Genomic DNA, 19,878 nt, shown 5'->3' on the forward strand with positions numbered 1-19,878 from the left:
CTACTCTCTCAATATATCTTACAGGCTTAAGGCCTCTCAGAATGCAAGGGGAAACTGTTAATGAAAGGAGAGTTGCACCCACAGAAGAAGAGAACAACTAACATTCTGTGGACAACAGACTCTTTGTCTCTTAAGTGTTAAACGTGAGGATTCAAGCCACTGGTCTCATTTGGGAGCCATGGCAGATTTGAACCTCTGAACCCATTTGATCCAACTCCATGTGGTTACTGAAACACACAAGTCTTCCAAGCTCACCTTAATAATATTTCTGAGCAGATGTTAATATCAACTCCGACAAAGCTGACACATTCCTCCACCACGCTGTCTAGGGTTGCTTTGAGCAGGGTCTGAGATACGTCATGCTGCAAGATTTGGGGGTGCAAGGGAGAGGGGAGAGACAAAAAAAAAAATTCCAACAATAACTGAGCAATATCGGATTACTGAAATACGGAAACCACACAGAAATGAGAATTCCAGAGAATGGCAATTTTAATAAAACATTTGCTGGTATAATATCAACACGTGAAAGAGCCCGGGAGATGCACATCTGATGTACTGCCACTGCTCATACTGCAGAGCTAGCGTTCTTCCCTTGAATTTATTTTCAAGCTGTCCTTTCCTTTTAAAAACAGTTTGCGAGAACTCCAGATAGGAGCTATGCACATGACAGACAGCCTATCCTATTTCTTCTCAAAACAAAGACCCATTACTGGGCAAGCACTTGCATGTTTTTCCTCTAAAAATGATATAATGGAAATGAAGACAGAAGGAATCATTGCAAGAAGGAATTACTGCAATGTACTGGTTTTACTTATGCGTACCCCCTCCAAATTTGCTACATACTTGGATAGCAAAATACTTAGTAGATTATTCACTGCAAAACCTGCCAGTAAATAATAATCTGCATCCTGATCCAACGAATGGCTGTACATGTGCTTCCCCTGTACAAGTGGAATTGCATGTGATGCACAAATTAATCCCAGCTAGATCAAGCAGCAGGAGCAACTTTTGGGAAGGAGGAATCGAGGATCGGATGCAGCCTGACAGGTGTGATTCCAGCTTCTTTAAAGGGGTTGGGCCACCTGCAGTGTTCCACATGATGTTGTGCATGTATAGTGCCGGATTGGGATGTTGCCCTTTAGTTAATCAACCTATTACTTTTAAATAACTCTGCATATCATCAGGACCACAATACAGATACTTCTTTGCCCTACGGAAGGAAGTAAAGGTAAAGGTAAAGGGACCCTTCACCATTAGGTCCAGTCGTGGCCGACTCTGGTGTTGCGTAGCTCATCTCGCTTTATTGGCCGAGGGAGCCGGCGTACAGCTTCTGGGTCATGTGGCCAGCATGACTAAGCCGCTTCTGGCGAACCAGAGCAGCGCACGGAAACGCCGTTTACCTTCCCACCAGAGCGGTACCTATTTATCTACTTGCACTTTGACGTGCTTTCGAACTGCTAGGTTGGCAGGAGCAGGGACCGAGGAACGGGAGTTCACCCCGTCGTGGGGATTCAAACCGCCAACCTTCTGACCGGCAAGTCCTAGGCTCTGTGGTTTAACCCACAGCGCCACCCGCGTCCCTACAGAAGAAAGTAGGAGACACCATTTAGGAACATAGGGAGTAAAACCACTGGTTTATCTAGCTCAGTATTGTCTCTACACTGACAGGCAGAAGCTCTCCAGGATTATCAGATGAGGAACACTCCCAGCCCTACCTGGAAGTGCCAAGGACTGAAATTGGGTTGGGCACATACTCAGCCACTGAGCTGTGGCCTCTCCCCATGTAATAATAATTTTAAAAAATGATACCAGTAATTGTTAGAATGAAAGGTCATCTCTCGTATTTATTTCCCCATTGCTTGATAGAGCAATACAGGAAAACAAAATGGACGCAGGCCTCCTTAACTCACAGCTTGGTCCGTTAAAATGTGACACTCCCTCAATTAAAAGCACCCTAGCTGTGGGTTAAACCACTGAGCCTAGGACTTGCCGATCACAAGGTCGGCGGTTCGAATCCCTGCGATGGGGTTAGCTAATGGTCAGGGGTCCCTTTACCTTTTAGTGATTAAGCTGGACAAAACCAGGTTTCAGTAGGAGTGGTGCAGCATTACCGTATTTTTCGCCCTATAGGACGCACCGTCCCATAAGGCACACCTAGTTTTTTTGGGGGGAAATAAAGAGAGAAAAAATATTCCCCCCCCAGGCGCGGGGCTGGGGCAGGGAAAGCTCGAGCTTCCCCCGACCCCAGCCCCCAAACAGGCAGCTCTCTGCAGGCCGTGGGAGCGCTCCCGCTGCTTGCGGAGAGGTCCGCGAAGCCTGGACGCGCTGAGCTGAGCGCGCGCAGGCTTCAGCATGCAGGCAACTCTCCGCAAGCAGCGGGAGCCCTCATTTTTCACCCTATACGACGCACTTTTCCCCCTCCAAAAATGAAGGTGAAATGTGTGTGCGTCCTATGGCTTCAGCATGCAGGCAACTCTCCACAGCGAGAGTTCAGCGAAAGCCTGCATTTGCCCCGTAGGATGCACACACATTTCCCCTTCATTTTTGGAGGGGGAAAAGTGCGTCCTATAGGGCGAAAAATACGGTAATTAGCAAGACAGACATAAAGCAGAAGAATATATTAATATCACACACAAACCACAGATTTAGTCCCGTCCCACCCCTGGCAGCTAATTGTTCCCTCCTAAAAGCTACTCTTGAAGCAGGAACATGCTCTGTGATGTGAGATGCTATGAGCGCCCCTTCCGTGCAAACAGGCCTCTTTGGATCCCAGCCTTTGTGCCATTTTTCTAACACTGTTACCAATTAAATATATGCTATTTTATTGCTTTAATACGTGAGCCACTCTGAGAGTTCTTTGCTGAAGTGTGGCATAGAATTTTACATGACATAAAAGGTGGAGGAGGCAGTGAGGGCCCCATTCTGTGTATCACTGTGAGAAGGACATGTAAAAACACATAGTGGACAAGATCCAAAAGCCCTATTTGCACTCCCAAACACATTTCACGGGTATGCAAGGGCTTTTCTGATTTCCTCCACAAACTGATGTTCCTCATTAAGCTCATTACTTTTTCTTCTCTCTCCACAACTAGCTTTTAGCACGTATGATTTTGTTCTGTGTTAATGCTCAGTATGAGACTAAGTGGTTCAAGAAGTTTTTCACTGAAATTGTATAATGACCACTTCCTAAAAACACAATAAAATCTGCACAAGTACACGAGAAGAGCCCTGCTGGACCAGACCAAAGGCCTAACCAGAACCCATAGACCAGACACAAAATCTACATCAGATCTTTCCAAACTTGTCATGTTGATGACACTTTTTAGACATGTCGTCTTCCTCTTTGGTGATTACTCGTATGCAAGTAAGATGGTCTTCCATGAATATGGTCTTAACTGTATGTCCGTAAGTGACTGTGGAGGCCAGTTCTGGATCCACACATCCTTCCACAGTGGGGACATAGGTTTCTGGGCGGGAATTGATCACCGTGTGGATTTGCCAAATGTGCCTTCCTCTTAGCTCGTTTCTCCCTTTCATCCTCAGTTCATGCTTCTTTGAAGTCCATGATGCCTTTGGTTGAGGCTATTCTCCAATTGGAGCGCTCGCAGGCCAGTGTTTCCCAATTTCCGATGTTTATACTGCATATTTTTTAGATTTCCCATGTAAATCTTAGCCATGTATCATTTTGTGACAGAGTAATTCAGTCTTAAAGGTAAAGGTAAAGGGACCCCAGACCATTAGGTCCAGTCGCGGATGACTCTGGGGTTGCGGCACTCATCTTGCTTTACTGGCTGAGGGAGCCGGCGGACAGCTTCCGGGTCATGTGGCCAGCATGACTAAGCCGCTTCTGGCGAACCAGAGCAGCGCACGGAAACACCATTTACCTTCCCGCCGGGAAGTATTTATCTACTTGCATTATTACCTGCTTTCGAACTGCTAGGTTGGCAGGAGCAGGGGAAGACACAAGATTTACCCACCAGGGAAGAATGGCAGATGAAGTTGATGGACTACATGGAATTGGCAGAAATGACTGGCAGAATCCGAGACCAGGGGGAAGAGTCGGTGGAAGAAGACTGGAAAAAGTTTAAAGACTATTTACAGAAATACTGTAAAATTAATGAATGTTAGAAAAATGTTGGAATGAAGTTATATGGCTTTAGTAGAAATGCTATAAGGAATTAAGTATAAATAGATTACTAGAGCTTTAAAGGGAAAAATATGGTTAGAATGTGTTAAGACAATTATAGGATAGAAAACAGGAAGATGGAAAGGAATTGCTGAAACAATTAACAGAAGTGGAATACAAAAAGGGAGGTGAGAGGAGGTCGAGGAAATAAGGGAAAGAAAGATAAGATGTTGAAATTGGATTGTGTTTTAAATTGTTTTTGTTTTGTTTTGTTTTGTTTGTTTCTTTTATTTTGTATTGTATTGTATGTTTTTTCTTTTTTGGTTTTTTGTAGTGTTGTGTTTAATTTGTTGGAAATTTAATAAATATTATTTTTTTAAAAAAATAGGTTGGCAGGAGCAGGGACCGAGCAACGGGAGCTCACCCCATTGCGGGGATTCGAACCGGCGACCTTTTGATCAGCAAGTCCTAGGCTCTGTGGTTTAACCCACAGGGCCACCCACGTCCAATTCAGTCTTACTGGAGGTTAAACTAACCCTTTTCCAGCCCCAGGAGGAGCACTGGGAGCGTTTGGGCAATGCACTAACATTGTGATGCACAGTTTGGAAAGCTCTGGTCTACATGCTGAACGTGAAGGCAAGAGTCCTCTGATGCTGCTGTTCCCCTGCCTCCGATACTGGAGAGAATATATAGCCATCATGACTAGCTGCCACTAATAGCCTTACCTTCCATAAATCTGCCTATCCCCCTCCCCCTTTTAAATGTCTGAGTTAGCAGAAATCACTTCATTCTCTGGTAGAGAATCCCACTGTTGAATTATGTGCTGCAAGGAGAACTACCTCCTCTTGTTTGTCCTGAATCCATCTTCACTGGATGACCTGGTTTCTTGCTTGCTTGCTGTCCCATCTGAGGGCGCTCTGAAGCAGTCTGTAGGACTTTTTCTTCCAGATAGCATTTGAGAGTTCGATTAGCTGGGGTTTGCTTTTGTATGCTACATTTTTGTCTTCCAAATGAAATTAACAATGCCAAGATATCAGAATAGGACCAAATGCAAAAGTTAGTACGTTTGTAAACTGTAAAGGTAAAGGTACCCCTGACCGTTAGGTCCAGTCGTGGACGACTCTGGGGTTGTGCGCTCATCTCGCGCTATAGGCCGAGGGATCCGACGTTTATCCGCAGACAGCTTCCAGGTCACGTGGCCAGCATGACTAAGCCGCTTCTGGCGAACCAGAGAAGCGCACAGAAATGCCGTTTACCTTCCCACCAGAGCGGTACCTATTTATCTACTTGCACTTTGACGTGCTTTCGAACTGCTAGGTTGGCAGGAGAAGGGACCGAGGAACGGGAGTTCACCCCGTCGTGGGGATTCGAACCGCCAACCTTCTGAGCAACAAGCCCTAGGCTCAGTGGTTTAGACAACAGTGCCACTCACGTCCCTTGTAAACTATATTTAGGGATAAATATATGCAAGATACATTTCAGTCCTGCGGCAACCAAAATCTTCCCAATGAGCACCAGTGGGAAGATCAGCTAGGCCTTTTGCTACAGTCTCAGCACCCATTGCTCCCTTTTCAGGGTTTGAGTACTTATTCCTGCTTTTAAAAGTTCACTATACTTTGAAAAAGTTGAAGTGTTTTAAATTTATCTATACACAGTACATGCACTTGAAGCAACAATAATGTCAACTTTACTGCTCAGGCCCACCAGAGCCAAGAAGCCTGAATGCTTTGTAAATGCAGGAGCTAATTCAATCACCATGTTGGCTTAGCTCAGGGGCTCTTATAAGTCACTCATATAAATCTGGGTTGATCTGCAGTGGTTTTGTGATGCATCTGTTCGGGACATCATGCTGGCTTTGAGCCAAGATCCCAGATTATTTCACCCAATAGTTTGTTTTATCTTGTAAGCCACTGAGAGCTTCCAAAGTTATTTTAACCAAATATGACATGCTACCAGCATCAGCCTCCATTGACTCGTATTTGTAATTCATTAAATTGTGGTTAATATCAGATTGGTTCCCTAAGCTGTGCTCTAGCGAGCCCTCATTCCTTTATCACAGTTTATCAAACTTAAGCATACAATGACCATGATGAACAGCAACATGAGATGCATAAGATAGGAAAGCTTCCTAAGCTCAAAATAATACCCAACACCATTGATGTTTCAAATGAAGATGATGTCATGCAGGCACCATAATCCTCTTCTGTGTATTCAGCTAGATAATCTGATTGCACGCAATAGATGCTGAAGCACAGACACCAAGAACCTGTTTAAAAAACCTCCGGACATCAAGTATCTGTATTTTATGAAGTGGTATATATTGCTTAAATGTACAGGGATAGACAATGTGATGCCTTCCAAATGTTGGTGGGCTACCCATCATCCCTGACCATTTGGTCATGCTGGCTAGAGCTGATGCAACGATGTTATACCAGCAGTCTCTGCCAGGAATTGGAACCATGTGCCACCCAGAGAACAGCTGCAAGACATCTGGACTGCCTGATGTGTTTCGTCTACTCAGGAGTAGTAGCTTCCTCACAGGTAGCCCCTTACTCCTGAGGATTCCAGCATCTGGCAGCTGACTGGGCCTGCACCTTCAAGCACCAGTGCTTCCCCCGACTTGGTGGCAGTTCAGCTTCTGATCGCGTGAAAGGGCCCTTTAGATCTTGTGGATGAGGTTGAGCTTCCCTGACCCCTGAAGGCTCCAGATCATCCTTCTCTGTTGTCCACTGCCCACTGACATAGCCTGCTTCACTGTGACATCTACTTTGGGGCATGCCAGATCCTCCTCTGAAGAGGATTCTCCCATCAGGGAAACGTTACATTAAGAGTGTAGTTTCAGAAGGTTCAGTCCACTATATTGATTCAAAGTGGTACCCAATCATAGCCAAACATAGACCTACACTTGTTCCGCAATCGCAGGAACCATCATGCCAAATTTTGTGATGTTATCTTAAGAGATGCCCTAATGGATATCGAATGGATAGACAAATATTTTCCAAAATATTGATATCATCATCAATCACTCAATCAATCAATCAATTTCTTGTGCATAGCCAAAGGCCTTTACAATGTACAGAAGAGGGCAAGAGCAAGGCTTTCCTCTGAAATCGCACGATATAGATACCAGTGGTACCTCGGTTTAAGAACAGCCCTGTTTACGAACTATTTGGTTTACAAACTCCGCAAAACTGGAAGTAATGTCCCGGTCTAAGAACGGAAGTCATATGGTGAAAGGGCACCGGTGGCGGGAGGCCTCATTAGGGAAAGCACGCCTCGGTTTAAGAACGGTTTTGGTTTAAGAACAGACTTCCGGAACGGATTAAGTTCGTAAACCGAGGTACCACTGTATAGATGTTTGCCTACCATGCATTTTTTAGGGCTGAAGTAAAGCGGCTGTAGGTGGTCAATGTAGCCATGGAGCACCAAAGCATATACGTGTGGTTTGTGAAGTCAAATGAGAGGACAGGAAAGCGTTGACCCAAAAGAACTATTAGCTACCAAGCACAGCCAAATTTGGAGATGTCTAAAAAACACAGCTGAGATTTGGACCTCATCATTCAGAAACATGTATCAAGCAATCTTTGCTTTTGATGCCGTGAGTTTAAAATATCGACATTCACTTAAGGCTTTCATTAAAAAAAAATTGGAATAAAAATGTAAACTATTTTGAGTCTTTTTACACACACCCTTAAATGATGACTTGACCTAAATCTGCTTAGAAATGATTCCCAGTCTCTCTCCCCAGATGCAGTTGTCAAGTGCTACACCAATGTCTCCAAAGTAAAGAGACTTGAAGCACAGGATTCAAAGCTGTCAATCATTAACACGGGACAAAGCGATGGAGAAATTTCTGGAACAACAATGGCATACCAGCTCCGCCCATTGCATGACGGATAACAGCAACAATCGGGGGAAAGAAAGACATAGCATCTTACAAGGACAGGAAGAAACACGGTGATCAGAATAATTGTCACACACAGGAAAAACAAGGATATAGTTTGAGTTCCTCACCTGCAGTTTTATAAATCATTTAACGTGTCAACGCGAATAGAAGTTATTAATATTGCAGTCGTTGTATAAGGGATTATTATTATGACCGGAAACTAATAAAATTTTAGATTTTAGAACTAAAGAAAATAATCAAATCTAGCACACACACACACACACACACACACACACACAAATCTAGTATTTTTAAATTGCTGCAACCTGCCTTGGGAACTCGTGGTGAAGGGCAGGTAAGAAATCCAATTAGTACTGCTAATTAATTAATTATATAACTAAATTATATAATTCGGTATTTGAATGATTGGTATCAATAATTCTATTATAAATTGGTATTGTTATAATGAGGCTACTATTGGATTGTAATTGAAAATGAATAAAAAATTATTATTTTATATAATGTATATATAGACAAAGCTGTCAATGATCTTGCAGAACATTCAGTTCCCTGGAAGCAGAAGGTCAAATGCCCAGAACTAGAGCCAATCAAACTTTGGAGGGATCTATGGTGCAATGCCCAGTTATCTTCAACAGGGCTTATGAAGCAGATACACGAAAGCCTGGCAGAAAGCAGCGGAAACTGTAAAAATCACGAAGACTCCTCATCTAAACAATTCTCATTTTTGAGATCAGCTATACAATTTCCAGTGCTTGTTGTGGAACAGTCTGCTTAAGTTGTGGAATTCTCCCCACAGAGGTGAGTCTAGCACATTCCCTGTATAGTTTACATTACATGCTGTAGTTGCACAGCCCTCTGACATATGTACGTTCAGAAACAATCCTATTCTTCTTCCCATTTATTTGTTTTAAACTGTTTTTAATATTGTATCTTTAAAATTGCTGCAACCTGCCTTGGGAACTCGTGGTGAAGGGCAGGTAAGAAATCCAATTAGGACTACTAATTAATTTTGTGTGTGTGTGTGTGTGTGTGTGTGTGTGTGTACATATGTGTGCTTTTGTAGGGAATGTTTGGGAGGAAATAAGACGGTAAAAAACAAATAACAAACTAAATATTGATGTATGTAATTTTTATTTCTCAGTTATATTTAGTGGTAGTATGGTTGTAATGTTTTTTGAAACATAAAATCATTCAATAAAAAAAATATTATTTTTTAAAAAGGACTACTAATTAATTAATTAATTTTAAATCTTCATTGTGGTTGTCATCATCACCTCATTCTTCCAGCATGCAGCACTCTTTTTTGGCACTCCAATTCTGTGCTACAAAGATGTCTGCAAATGTGCTGGCAACATCAACCCCACCTTTCTGGCACCTCTGGCTATACACTATAGTGCTGAAAATGACTGTTATTTTTTCAAGTTATGAAATGTGCTAGGTAGTAACTAGGTAATGAGAGCCAGTGTGGTGTAGTGGTTAAGAGCGATAGACTCGTAATCTGGGGAACCGGGTTCGTGTCTCCGCTCCTCCACATGCAGCTGCTGGGTGACCTTGGGCCAGTCACACTTCTCTGAAGTCTCTCAGCCCCACTCACCTCACAGAGTGTTTGTTGTGGGGGAGGAAGGAAAAGGAGATTGTTAGCCGCTTTGAGACTCCTTCGGGTAGTGATAAAGCAGGATATCAAATCCAAACTCTTCTTCTAATCTCTATTACTGTTTGCTTTAATTGTTTTAAAATGTTTTTACAGTGGTACCTTGGTTTACGAACTTAATCCGTTCCGGAAGTCCGTTCTTAAACCAAAGCGCTCTTAAAGCAAGGCATGCTTTCCCATAGCAGCGGGGGACTCAATTTACAAATGGAACACACTCAACATGTTCTGCTTCCAAGGCAAAGTTCACAAACCAAAACACCTACTTCCGGGTTTGCAGCGTTCTTAATCCAAGTTGTTCATAAACTAAGCTGTTCTTAAACCAAGGTACCACTGTGTAATTGCCTTTAACTGTTTTTTTAATTGATAAGTTTAGCATTGATTGTAGACCACTTTGAGGTTTTACTGCAATCAAGTGGTATATAAATTTTGATAAACAAATAAAGTTAGGTAACTTTAGATGCCAAGTTTAGGGTTGCCATATCTTGAAGAGATATGGGACGCGGGTGGCGCTGTGGGTAAAACCTCAGCGCCTAGGACTTGCCGATCGCAAGGTCGGCGGTTCGAATCCCCGAGGCGGGGTGAGCTCCCGTCGTTCAGTCCCAGCTCCTGCCCACCTAGCAGTTCGAAAGCGCCCTTAAGTGCAAGTAGATAAATAGGTACCGCTTCATAGTGGGAAGGTAAACGGCGTTTCCATGTGCTGCGCTGGTGCAGGCTCGCCAGAGCAGCTTCGTCACACTGGCCACGTGACCTGGAAGTGTCTCCGGACAGTGCTGGCCCCCGGCCTCTTAAGTGAGATGGGCGCGCAACCCCAGAGTCGGACACGACTGGCCCGTACGGGCAGGGGTACCTTTACCTTTACCTTTTTATCTTGAAGAGCAAAAAAGAGGACGCATTTGCCGACTCATGATTCACCAGTCATGTTTTTCCACAGGTGAGTCCATGGCTATGTATGTCGCTAAATGTAGTTGTAATAGCTACTGGGGAGGGAAGCCTAGTGTGATAAACTGCTGAACCAAACCTTGTACAATTCTGTGCCTTCTAGATATAGGTGTCAATTCCTAGGGGGCCCAGGTCCCTTCTTTTCTTGGGGGTGGGGGTGGGCACCGAACTGCAGCCCTGCTTAGCTTTGCAAATGTGCTAGCAGTTGAATGAATGAATTGATTTATTATGGTCACAGACCAGAAATACGGGCATATACAGCAATAGAGAACATGTAAATATACATAGGTTAAAATTAAACTAAGCTGTTCAAAAACCAAGGTATGACTGTATGCATGTTAAGACATTGGCCATTAGATTCTCCTCAGGATTAAGAGAGGTGATCCTTTAAGGGACACATTTTAACACATTATCTGACCAAAAACGTTAACATAAACTGCAAAACACTGATATTCATTGTAAAACTGGAGTTTTGCCACTTGTCACAATGTCCATCTGCTATATACACTCCTTTATTCTAGTTTAATTCAAAAAGCACCTATGGTCTGAGACAATTTAAATGGAAATGGAAACTGTATAACCAGTTTTAATATAATTTTAATTCATTTTAATTAATTTAATTGATTTTAATTGATTTAATTTAAAACTGTATAATCAGTTTTGAAATTATACAATCACAAATGCAAATACCTAGATCTCATAGTCCATTTGTCTACCTATTGATCTATCCATCATACACTCTCACACACATAATCTATTTTCATTATTTATTTTTCCCTTCCTCCTTATAACTCTTGTCCCAGTGGCACCTCCCCTTCAGAAGTGGGGCCTGTCGTCTCAATGTGAGGGCTCCTTGTACCCTTCGACTGTGGATCCAATCTCAATTCCTTCGCACTGCTTGCTCCCCCCACTGTTTATTTGTCATGTAATTCCGAGGAGTGACTTGACTGTCTGTACAAACAGTCTGGTGAGCAAAGCATGAGAGAGAAGGAACAAGGAATCCTTTGAAAGGAGTAGCTATGTGTATATTTCTGTCTTGCAAAAAAAGGCTTATTAATTCTCCTTGTCAACGTGCTGCAGCTTTGCCCAACAAACACATGCAGCTTAACACCTGCAAGAGCAGTGCTCTAAAGCACCCATTAAGGAAGAGGCACCCGCAAGTTTCTAATATTCAAAAGATAACAGCTGTACCAGATGGAGCAGACATCTGCTGTGAATCTATGCATGCTAAGGGAAGACACAAAACTTGACATATTTATAGGAAAAATAAAGAACCCCCCCTCCCTTGTCATAGAGTATATGTCTAAACTCTGATCACCGAAGTAGTATTTTTGGTCATCCCTATTATAGTGGTACCTCTGGATGCGAACGGGATCTGTTCCGGAGCCCTGTTCGCACCCTGAAGCGAACGCAACCAGCGTCTGCGTGTGTGCAGGTCACGATTCGCCACTTCCGCGCATGTGCGTGACGTCATTTTGAGCATCTGCACATGCGCGAGCGACAAAACCCCGAAATAACATGTTCCGCTACTTCCGGGTCGCCATGGAGCGCAACCCGAAAATGCTCAACACGAAGCATATTTAACCCAAGGTATGACTGTATTTTTCGATTTCAACGTAAGATCCTTGGGGATCAAGTTTGTGAATGACTCAAAATAGGGACACTAATGTGAGTCTCAAGCTACGTTGACACCAAATCAACTTCAGTTAAAAGCACAGGAATGGCATCATTTCTGTCCACCTGGTTAGATATTATTTGCCTGTTGTTGTTTTTAAAAAGGTTGTTCCTTTAGCAAACTTCTGTGGCTCCTCCATCTCCCCAAGGCAATGAACAACAAAAACTTAGCACCCTTCTGTTCCAATGAAACAGAAAGGAAAGGGGGCTATGCTAAGTATTCCATTTTGAAGTGACGTCATGTCACAGACAGACAATCGCAACAATCTTCCCCAATTCCAGATGTTTTAGACTACAACTCCCAATAGCCCCAGCCAACATGGTGAGGGATGATAGGAGGCAGCAAAGCTTCTGAATAACACACGAGTAGGCAAACTAAGGCTCAGGGGCCGGATCCGGCCAAATCGCCTTCTAAATCTGGCCCACGGACGGTCCAGGAATCAGCGTGTTTTTACATGAGTAGAATGTGTGCTTTTATTTAAAATACACCTCTGGGTTATTTGTGGGGCATAGGAATTCGTTCATTTCTTTTCTTCAAAATATAGTCCGGCCCCCCACAAGGTCTGAGGGACAGTGGACCGGCCCCCTGCTGAAAAAGTTTGCTGGCCCCTGGGATAACAGCTGCTGGAAACCACAGGAGGGATGAGTGCTCTTGTATGCAGGTCCTGCTTGCAGATTTCCCCCAGGCATTTGCTTGGCCACTGTGGGGCCAAGGATGCTAGACTAGAAGGGCCATTGCTGTGATCCAGCAGCTTCTGCTTATGTTCTTATACAAGTTTTTACAGATACAGTCATTTCTCATGTTACATTTGCTTCATGTTACGTTCTTTCAGGTTACGTCCTGCGGCAACCGAGAAGTACCGGAAAGGGTTACCGCATTTTTCGCTCTATAAGGCGCACCAGACCATAAGACGCACCTAGTTTTTGGGGAAGGAAAATAAGAAAAAATATATTCTGAATCCCAGAAGCCAGAACAGCAAGAGGGATCACTGCGCAGTGAAAGTAGCGATCCCTTTTGCTGTTCCTGACTTCTGGGATAGCTGCGCAGCCTGCATTCACTCCATAAGACGCACACACATTTCCCCTTACTTTTTAGGAGAGAAAAAGTGAGTCTTATAGAGCAAAAAATACGGTACTTCCAGGTTTCGCCGGTCGTGCATGAGCAGAAGCACAACATGACGTCACGAGCATGCGCAGAAGCGGCGAATCTCAACCCTTGCATACGCAGATGCGCCGCTGAGGGTTGCGCTCTTTTCATGTTGTGAATGGGCCTCTGGAACAGATCCCGTTCGCAACCAGAGGTACCACTGTAGAACCCTCTTCTAAGAAATAATTCCAACTAAACATCCTTTCCCATCTCTGTTGACGAATGATGCACTGGAAATATTTCACATGATCCTTCTTATAGTGCAGCCAGTTTTTTTTAAAAAAAGACAACTTCATTTAAAGAAGTGGGTATTCAGAATAAATCATTTTTGTGGAAATCAAGTTTTTCACATGGGTTCTAAGTGAGACTTTTGGCTCTCACATTTTGAGGTTATCGCCAGCGAAACAGGAAGTGCCACAGGATAAAATTAGATCATTCAAATGTCTGGTTACGAGTGCAGCAATAAAAAATAAAAGTGTTACACACTGTAATTAACCATCAAAGGAACTTCTGATATTAAAATTACACTTTAACCCTTAAGCTTTATAACCAGCAGCTTGTAAACCTGGTTTATACGCATTTCTCCCTTTGAAGTTATTCACTATTCAGAAAAGGGCCTGTAAGGATTTTTGGTTTCCATGGATATTTTCTTTTGATTATTTCCATGACAAATTTGTCAACTTTACAAGTAAAAGGGAGATTACGGAGGCATGCACGCATACCACAAAGCAAGCGGTCATATGGCAGTAGCTGCCACTGAAAGACAGATACGTGGACGTTCTAAGCATCTTCAGATAAAGTAAAGGTAAAGGGACCCCTGTCCATTAGGTCCAGTTGTGGCTGACTCTGGGGATGTGGCACTCATCTCGTTTTATTGGCCGAGGGACCCGGCGTACAGCTTCCGGGTCATGTAGCCAGAATGACTAAGCTGCTTCTGGCGAACCAGAGCAGTGCACGGAAACGCCGTTTACCTTCCCGCTGGAGCGGTACCTATTTATCTACTTGCACTTTGACATGCTTTCAAACTGTTAGGTTGGCAGGAGCAGGGACCACCGACCTTCTGATCGGCAAGTCCTAGGCTCTGTGGTTTAACCCACAGCGCCACCCGCGTCCCCAATAAAGTACTAAGATGTAATTAGGTAATTTTGATTCTTTTTCAGGTAGGAAAGGCAAAAGGGGGAACCTGCAAAAAAATCTATTAACCAAAGTTTACACTGGGACATTTTTTTTCTTAACTTCATTGATTAGGGGCCGGGGTCAGCAAACTTTTTCAGCAGGTGGCCGGTCCTCTGTCCCTCAGACCTTGTGGGGGGCCGGACTATATTTTTGGGGGGGAGGGGATGAACAAATTCTTATACCCCACAAAAAACCCAGAGATGCATTTTAAATAAAAGCACACTACATTCTACTCATGTAAAAACATCAGGCACACCTCACAAATAACCCAGAGATGAATTTCAAGTAAAAGGACACATTCAACTCATGTAAAAACATGCTGATTCCCAGACCGTTCGCAGGCCGGATATAGAAGGCGATTGGGCCGGATCCAGCCCCCGGGCCTTAGTTTGCCTACCCATGATTAGGAGTCTTGGAAAAAGCCAGCAACAGGAGATGAGGGGTACTTCACACTCTGTGAGGGACTCAAAATGGCGACCATCTAGGATAGGGGATAGGGAATCTCAGGCCCTGGTGTGGAAGATGCAGTCCTTTCTATCTGGTCTTTGGGATTCTCCTCAGACCATGCCCTCTCCTCAGGCCACATCTTTCACTGGCTCTGCCACAATACCTCTTTTTCCTAGATGCGGGAATAGAAAGATTCCTGTATTGCAGGGGCTAGATGACCTTCAGTGTCTCTTCCAACGCTATGTTTCTATGAACGATGTGGGCATATGTAGAAACCACAGACTTATGTTCTCAGGTTTGTGACGTTCTCAGGACAACCTGAATGTACCTGACTGTTGTTTCACAGGTACAATATTGCCTCTCTGCAAAAAGACGGTGGTTATAATCAAAACATACGGAAAGGCCCATGTGAGACACAATGCGTAACATCCTTTCATGTGGAGAATTAAAAGACAATCAACATAAGAAAGACACCTTACATCTCATGTAGAAGCCTCTGAAAGTTCAGACCAGAGGTTTTAATCTTTAGCGTCTCCTTTGGAAAACCCCTTTCAATTAGATTCTAAGAACAGAAGCTTATTCCTCTGATGTTTGATAAAAGAGCCTTACTTCAAGACTCTCTTTTGAAGATTTTTTTGCATGTGGTTTCTCCCTCTCCTCCCCACGCTGGACACAATTCTGGATATTTTTTGTTCTAGTTTGTACTTTTATTTGGATTCATTTCTTGTCGTTTCAAAGTGAAATGCTATTTGTTTTTAATAGCAATATGTTACCTCGAAATATCCCCAGAGGCCAAATATATATATCATCCCCAAGCAATCAAAACATTTGAAAAAACTGAAAATACCATTACATTTAAAAGTGCGTTTTGGATTATCCATCTGTGTTGAATTTACTTAGTCGTTTTTTGAAAAATCAACAACAATACCAGCCACTGTTATGACTGTTACAAATGCAATGATGTTGCAAAATTAGCAGTGGAAATTAATTTAATTCATGTATTGATAATGCTGATTCAGCCAGTTTAGGACTTGTCTCTAGGAGCTAAAAGGAAGAGAAACCAACACACAACAATTGGTAGTGATGGGGTGTTATTCAAATACTTGCACCCTCGGTGCCACATTTTTACTTATGGTAAATCTTTTGGCAGTGTAAGGTATTTGCACAGGCTTCTCATTTGCTACCTGGCTAGGTTTTAGGATTTTGTGTTGCTATACAAAGCCAAGAACCACTTCAGCCAGGATACCTTAAGGACCACCTGAGCCCTTGTATCCCAGTTTGATCACTGAGATCATCAAGAGGAACATTATCCACTGTTCCCCATGTTACAGAGAACTATCAAGATATGATAGAGGTAAAGGGACCCCTGAACATTAGGTCCAGTCGTAACCGACTCTGGGGTTGTGGCGCTCATCTTGCTTTATTGGCCGAGGGAGCCGGCGTACAGCTTCCGGGTCATGTGGCCAGCATGACTAAGCCGCTTCTGGAGAACCAGAGCAGCGCACGGAAACGCCGTTTACCTTCCCGCCAGAGCGGTACCTATTTATCTACTTGCCCTTTGACGTGCTTTCGAACTGCTAGGTTGGCAGGAGCAGGGACCGAGCAATGGGAGCTCACCCCGTTGCGGGGATTCAAACCGCCGATCTTCTGATCGGCAAGTCCTAGGCTCAGTGGTTTAACCTACAGCGCCACCCGCGCCCTATTATCAAGATACGATAGCCATCTTCAAATATCTTAAGCAGGGGTCGGCAACCTAAGGCCTATGGGGGTCATTTAATCAGCCCATGGACCTTTAGAGACAACTCAGGGTTTAGACTCAAAGACAATGGAGAAAAGTCTTCCAAGGAAAAACTCAGGAAAGTTAAAAACTGAAAGGATAAATGCTCATTTTCTCTGCTTTCAGGAAAGCACCCCACTTCCATTTGATTGGCACAGCAGCTTAAAAGAAGCCATCCAGGGTTGCATGTGCTATGTTGACTGACCCGTGAAAGACTGAAGGCTCAAAGAAGATCAGAAAACATTTGACATAACAGAGGAGGTGTGAGTTCAGCACCAGTTTCCCTGCGATTCTCCAAACAGAGTAGATAAACACCCATTGTGTTGCTCACAACTGGTACCAATTTCAGCACTGCTCCTTTCGCCCTCAAATTGCTTATATATAAGCAAAAGGGAAAACAAGAGTCACTTGTTTTATGACTGAAAACTATTTTTAATGAGGCATATCTTTATGAGCAAGCCACCTATATGCATAATTAACACCAAGGAAAAGCACTTCCAGAAGACTACTGGGTTTGAAATTAAGAGAGTCACCAAGTTTGCACACATCCTCGTTCAGACGTTACAGTGACTAACACATCTATAGGTGGAATATGCCACCGTAGGAGAGATTGCACGGTACTTCTAATCACTTTAATTACTTTAGGAAACGAACAAGACCCACTTTGGGCTCAAATAAAATAAATGTTTACTTATACACAGCAACAAGGTGGCAGTTTGTGAGTAAAATGGTTTAGCAGTCAAATGCAGTGTTTATAGAAGAATAAAATTATTAATGCACATAAAGATTGAAACAGGTTATCCAAAGCCACACTGCCTGGACCACCAGATTACATTTAAGGCTGAGTTACACATCACTTTAAAACACAATTAAGCCTAACTATAGTTAAAAAGTGAATGTTAGGGCAAATAAATTGCAGCTACTTGGCTCCTTCCCTACTCCAGCCATGGTGCCATGATTTCACTGTAAACTTAGAATCATAGAATCAGAGAGCTGGGACTTAAGGAGAATTTACAGTCAATTTAAGGAAAATTAAAAGTTAACACTGTTCCATTTATGTCTGTTCATTGCTTATTGGTTTATATTTAAAATGTAGTTAGTTGCTTTTTCCCCCTGCCAAAAAAAAAAAGTCCGTCAAAGCAGTTTACAATACAGCTAATAAAACTGTGTGTTGTATCTGACTAAGTCATACTCAAAGTAAACCCAATGACTATGCTACCACTCAGTGGATTTGTAACTGGCTGGCTGACCGAACCCAAAGGGTGCTCATCAATGGTTCCTCTTCATCCTGGAGAAGAGTGACTAGTGGGGTGCCACAGGGTTCTGTCTTGGGCCCGGTCTTATTCAACATCTTTATCAACGACTTGGATGATGGACTCAAGGGCATCCTGATCAAATTTGCAGATGACACCAAACTGGGAGGGGTGGCTAACACCCCAGAGGACAGGATCACACTTCAAAACGACCTTGACAGATTAGAGAACTGGGCAAAAACAAACAAGATGAATTTTAACAGGGAGAAATGTAAAGTATTGCACTTGGGCAAAAAAAATGAGAGGCACAAATACAAGATGGGGGACACCTGGCTTGAGAGCAGTACATGTGAAAAGGATCTAGGAGTCTTGGTTGACCACAAACTTGACATGAGCCAACAGTGTGACGCGGCAGCTAAAAAAGCCAATGCAATTCTGGGCTGCATCAATAGAAGTATAGCATCTAGATCAAGGGAAGTAATAGTGCCACTGTATTCTGCTCTGGTCAGACCACACCTGGAGTACTGTGTCCAGTTCTGGGCACCACAATTCAAGAAGGACACTGACAAACTGGAATGTGTCCAGAGGAGGGCAACCAAAATGGTCAAAGGCCTGGAAACGATGCCTTATGAGGAACGGCTAAGGGAGCTGGGCATGTTTAGCCTGGAGAAGAGAAGGTTAAGGGGTGATATGATAGCCATGTTCAAATATATAAAAGGATGTCACATAGAGGAGGGAGAAAGGTTGTTTTCTGCTGCTCCAGAGAAGCGGACACGGAGCAATGGAGCCAAACTACAAGAAAGAAGATTCCACCTAAACATTAGGAAGAACTTCCTGACAGTAAGAGCTGTTCGACAGTGGAATTTGCTGCCAAGGAGTGTGGTGGAGTCTCCTACTTTGGAGGTCTTTAAGCAGAGGCTTGACAACCATATGTCAGGAGTGCTCTGATGGTGTTTCCTGCTTGGCAGGGGGTTGGACTCGATGGCCCTTGTGGTCTTTTCCAACTCTATGATTCTATGAAATCAAGGGACATTACTAACTCATTAAGTATATTTAAAGGATTGAATATACTGTGAATATTGTATTAAAATTATATTTATGCAATCTTATACTCTATGATATAGAGTATAAGGGTGCACTGGATTATGATGATAATGATAAACACTGTAATATGATGTATAGATACAGAACTAGCATTTTTATCTTCCTTTGCTTGTGTTTGTAAATTATTTTCTGAAATGTAATTGGAAAAAACCCAAAACACATACCGTATTTTTCGCTCTATAACACGCACCCGACCATAACACGCACGTAGTTTTTAGAGGAGGAAAATCTGTAGGCATGCCACCCGTAGGCATTCCCTCCATAACACACACAGACATTTCCCCTTACTTTTTAGGAGGAAAAAAGTGAGTGTTATGATGCAAAAAATACGGTATATATATAGTGATGATTTTAAAACCAGCAAGTAATCAACTACAATCCTCAGAAGGCTACAAATACAAAAACATGTTGGGACAAAGTTCTGCTGGTTAAGTTAAAAGTCCATCTAAACAGCTGTCTCTGTCATCTCCTTGTCTAGAGTTTTCGAGAGAAAACACGGCTTGGAAAGTGTGAGTTATAAATTCACAAAAGATATTCACAATATTCCAGAAGAGCGATCTGTAAAGTAGCTGTTTTTATGCCTTAATTCTGAAATCAATCCATACAGCCCATAATAATCTTACTTCTCAAGCTTCTGCAATTTATTGAAACATCTGCGTAAGAGGACACAGTCCCAA

The 19,878-nt window shown here is 43.0% G+C and overlaps 1 protein-coding gene across 2 annotated transcripts in view; it reads right to left on the reverse strand.

Annotated features, from left to right (window-relative positions):
- The window catches only part of SRBD1 (S1 RNA binding domain 1), a 176,504-nt gene that overhangs the window by 22,714 nt on the left and 133,912 nt on the right, over positions 1 to 19,878 (reverse strand). For both annotated transcript variants that reach the window (XM_083494251.1, XM_083494250.1), the window contains one exon: positions 256 to 362. In XM_083494251.1, the coding sequence (XP_083350377.1) occupies positions 256 to 362 (107 nt within the window). The remainder of the gene's footprint in view (positions 1 to 255; positions 363 to 19,878) is intronic.

This window comes from Podarcis liolepis (assembly GCF_965112155.1).
Source record: "Podarcis liolepis genome assembly, chromosome: 3".
Classification (NCBI taxonomy): domain Eukaryota; kingdom Metazoa; phylum Chordata; class Lepidosauria; order Squamata; family Lacertidae; genus Podarcis; species Podarcis liolepis.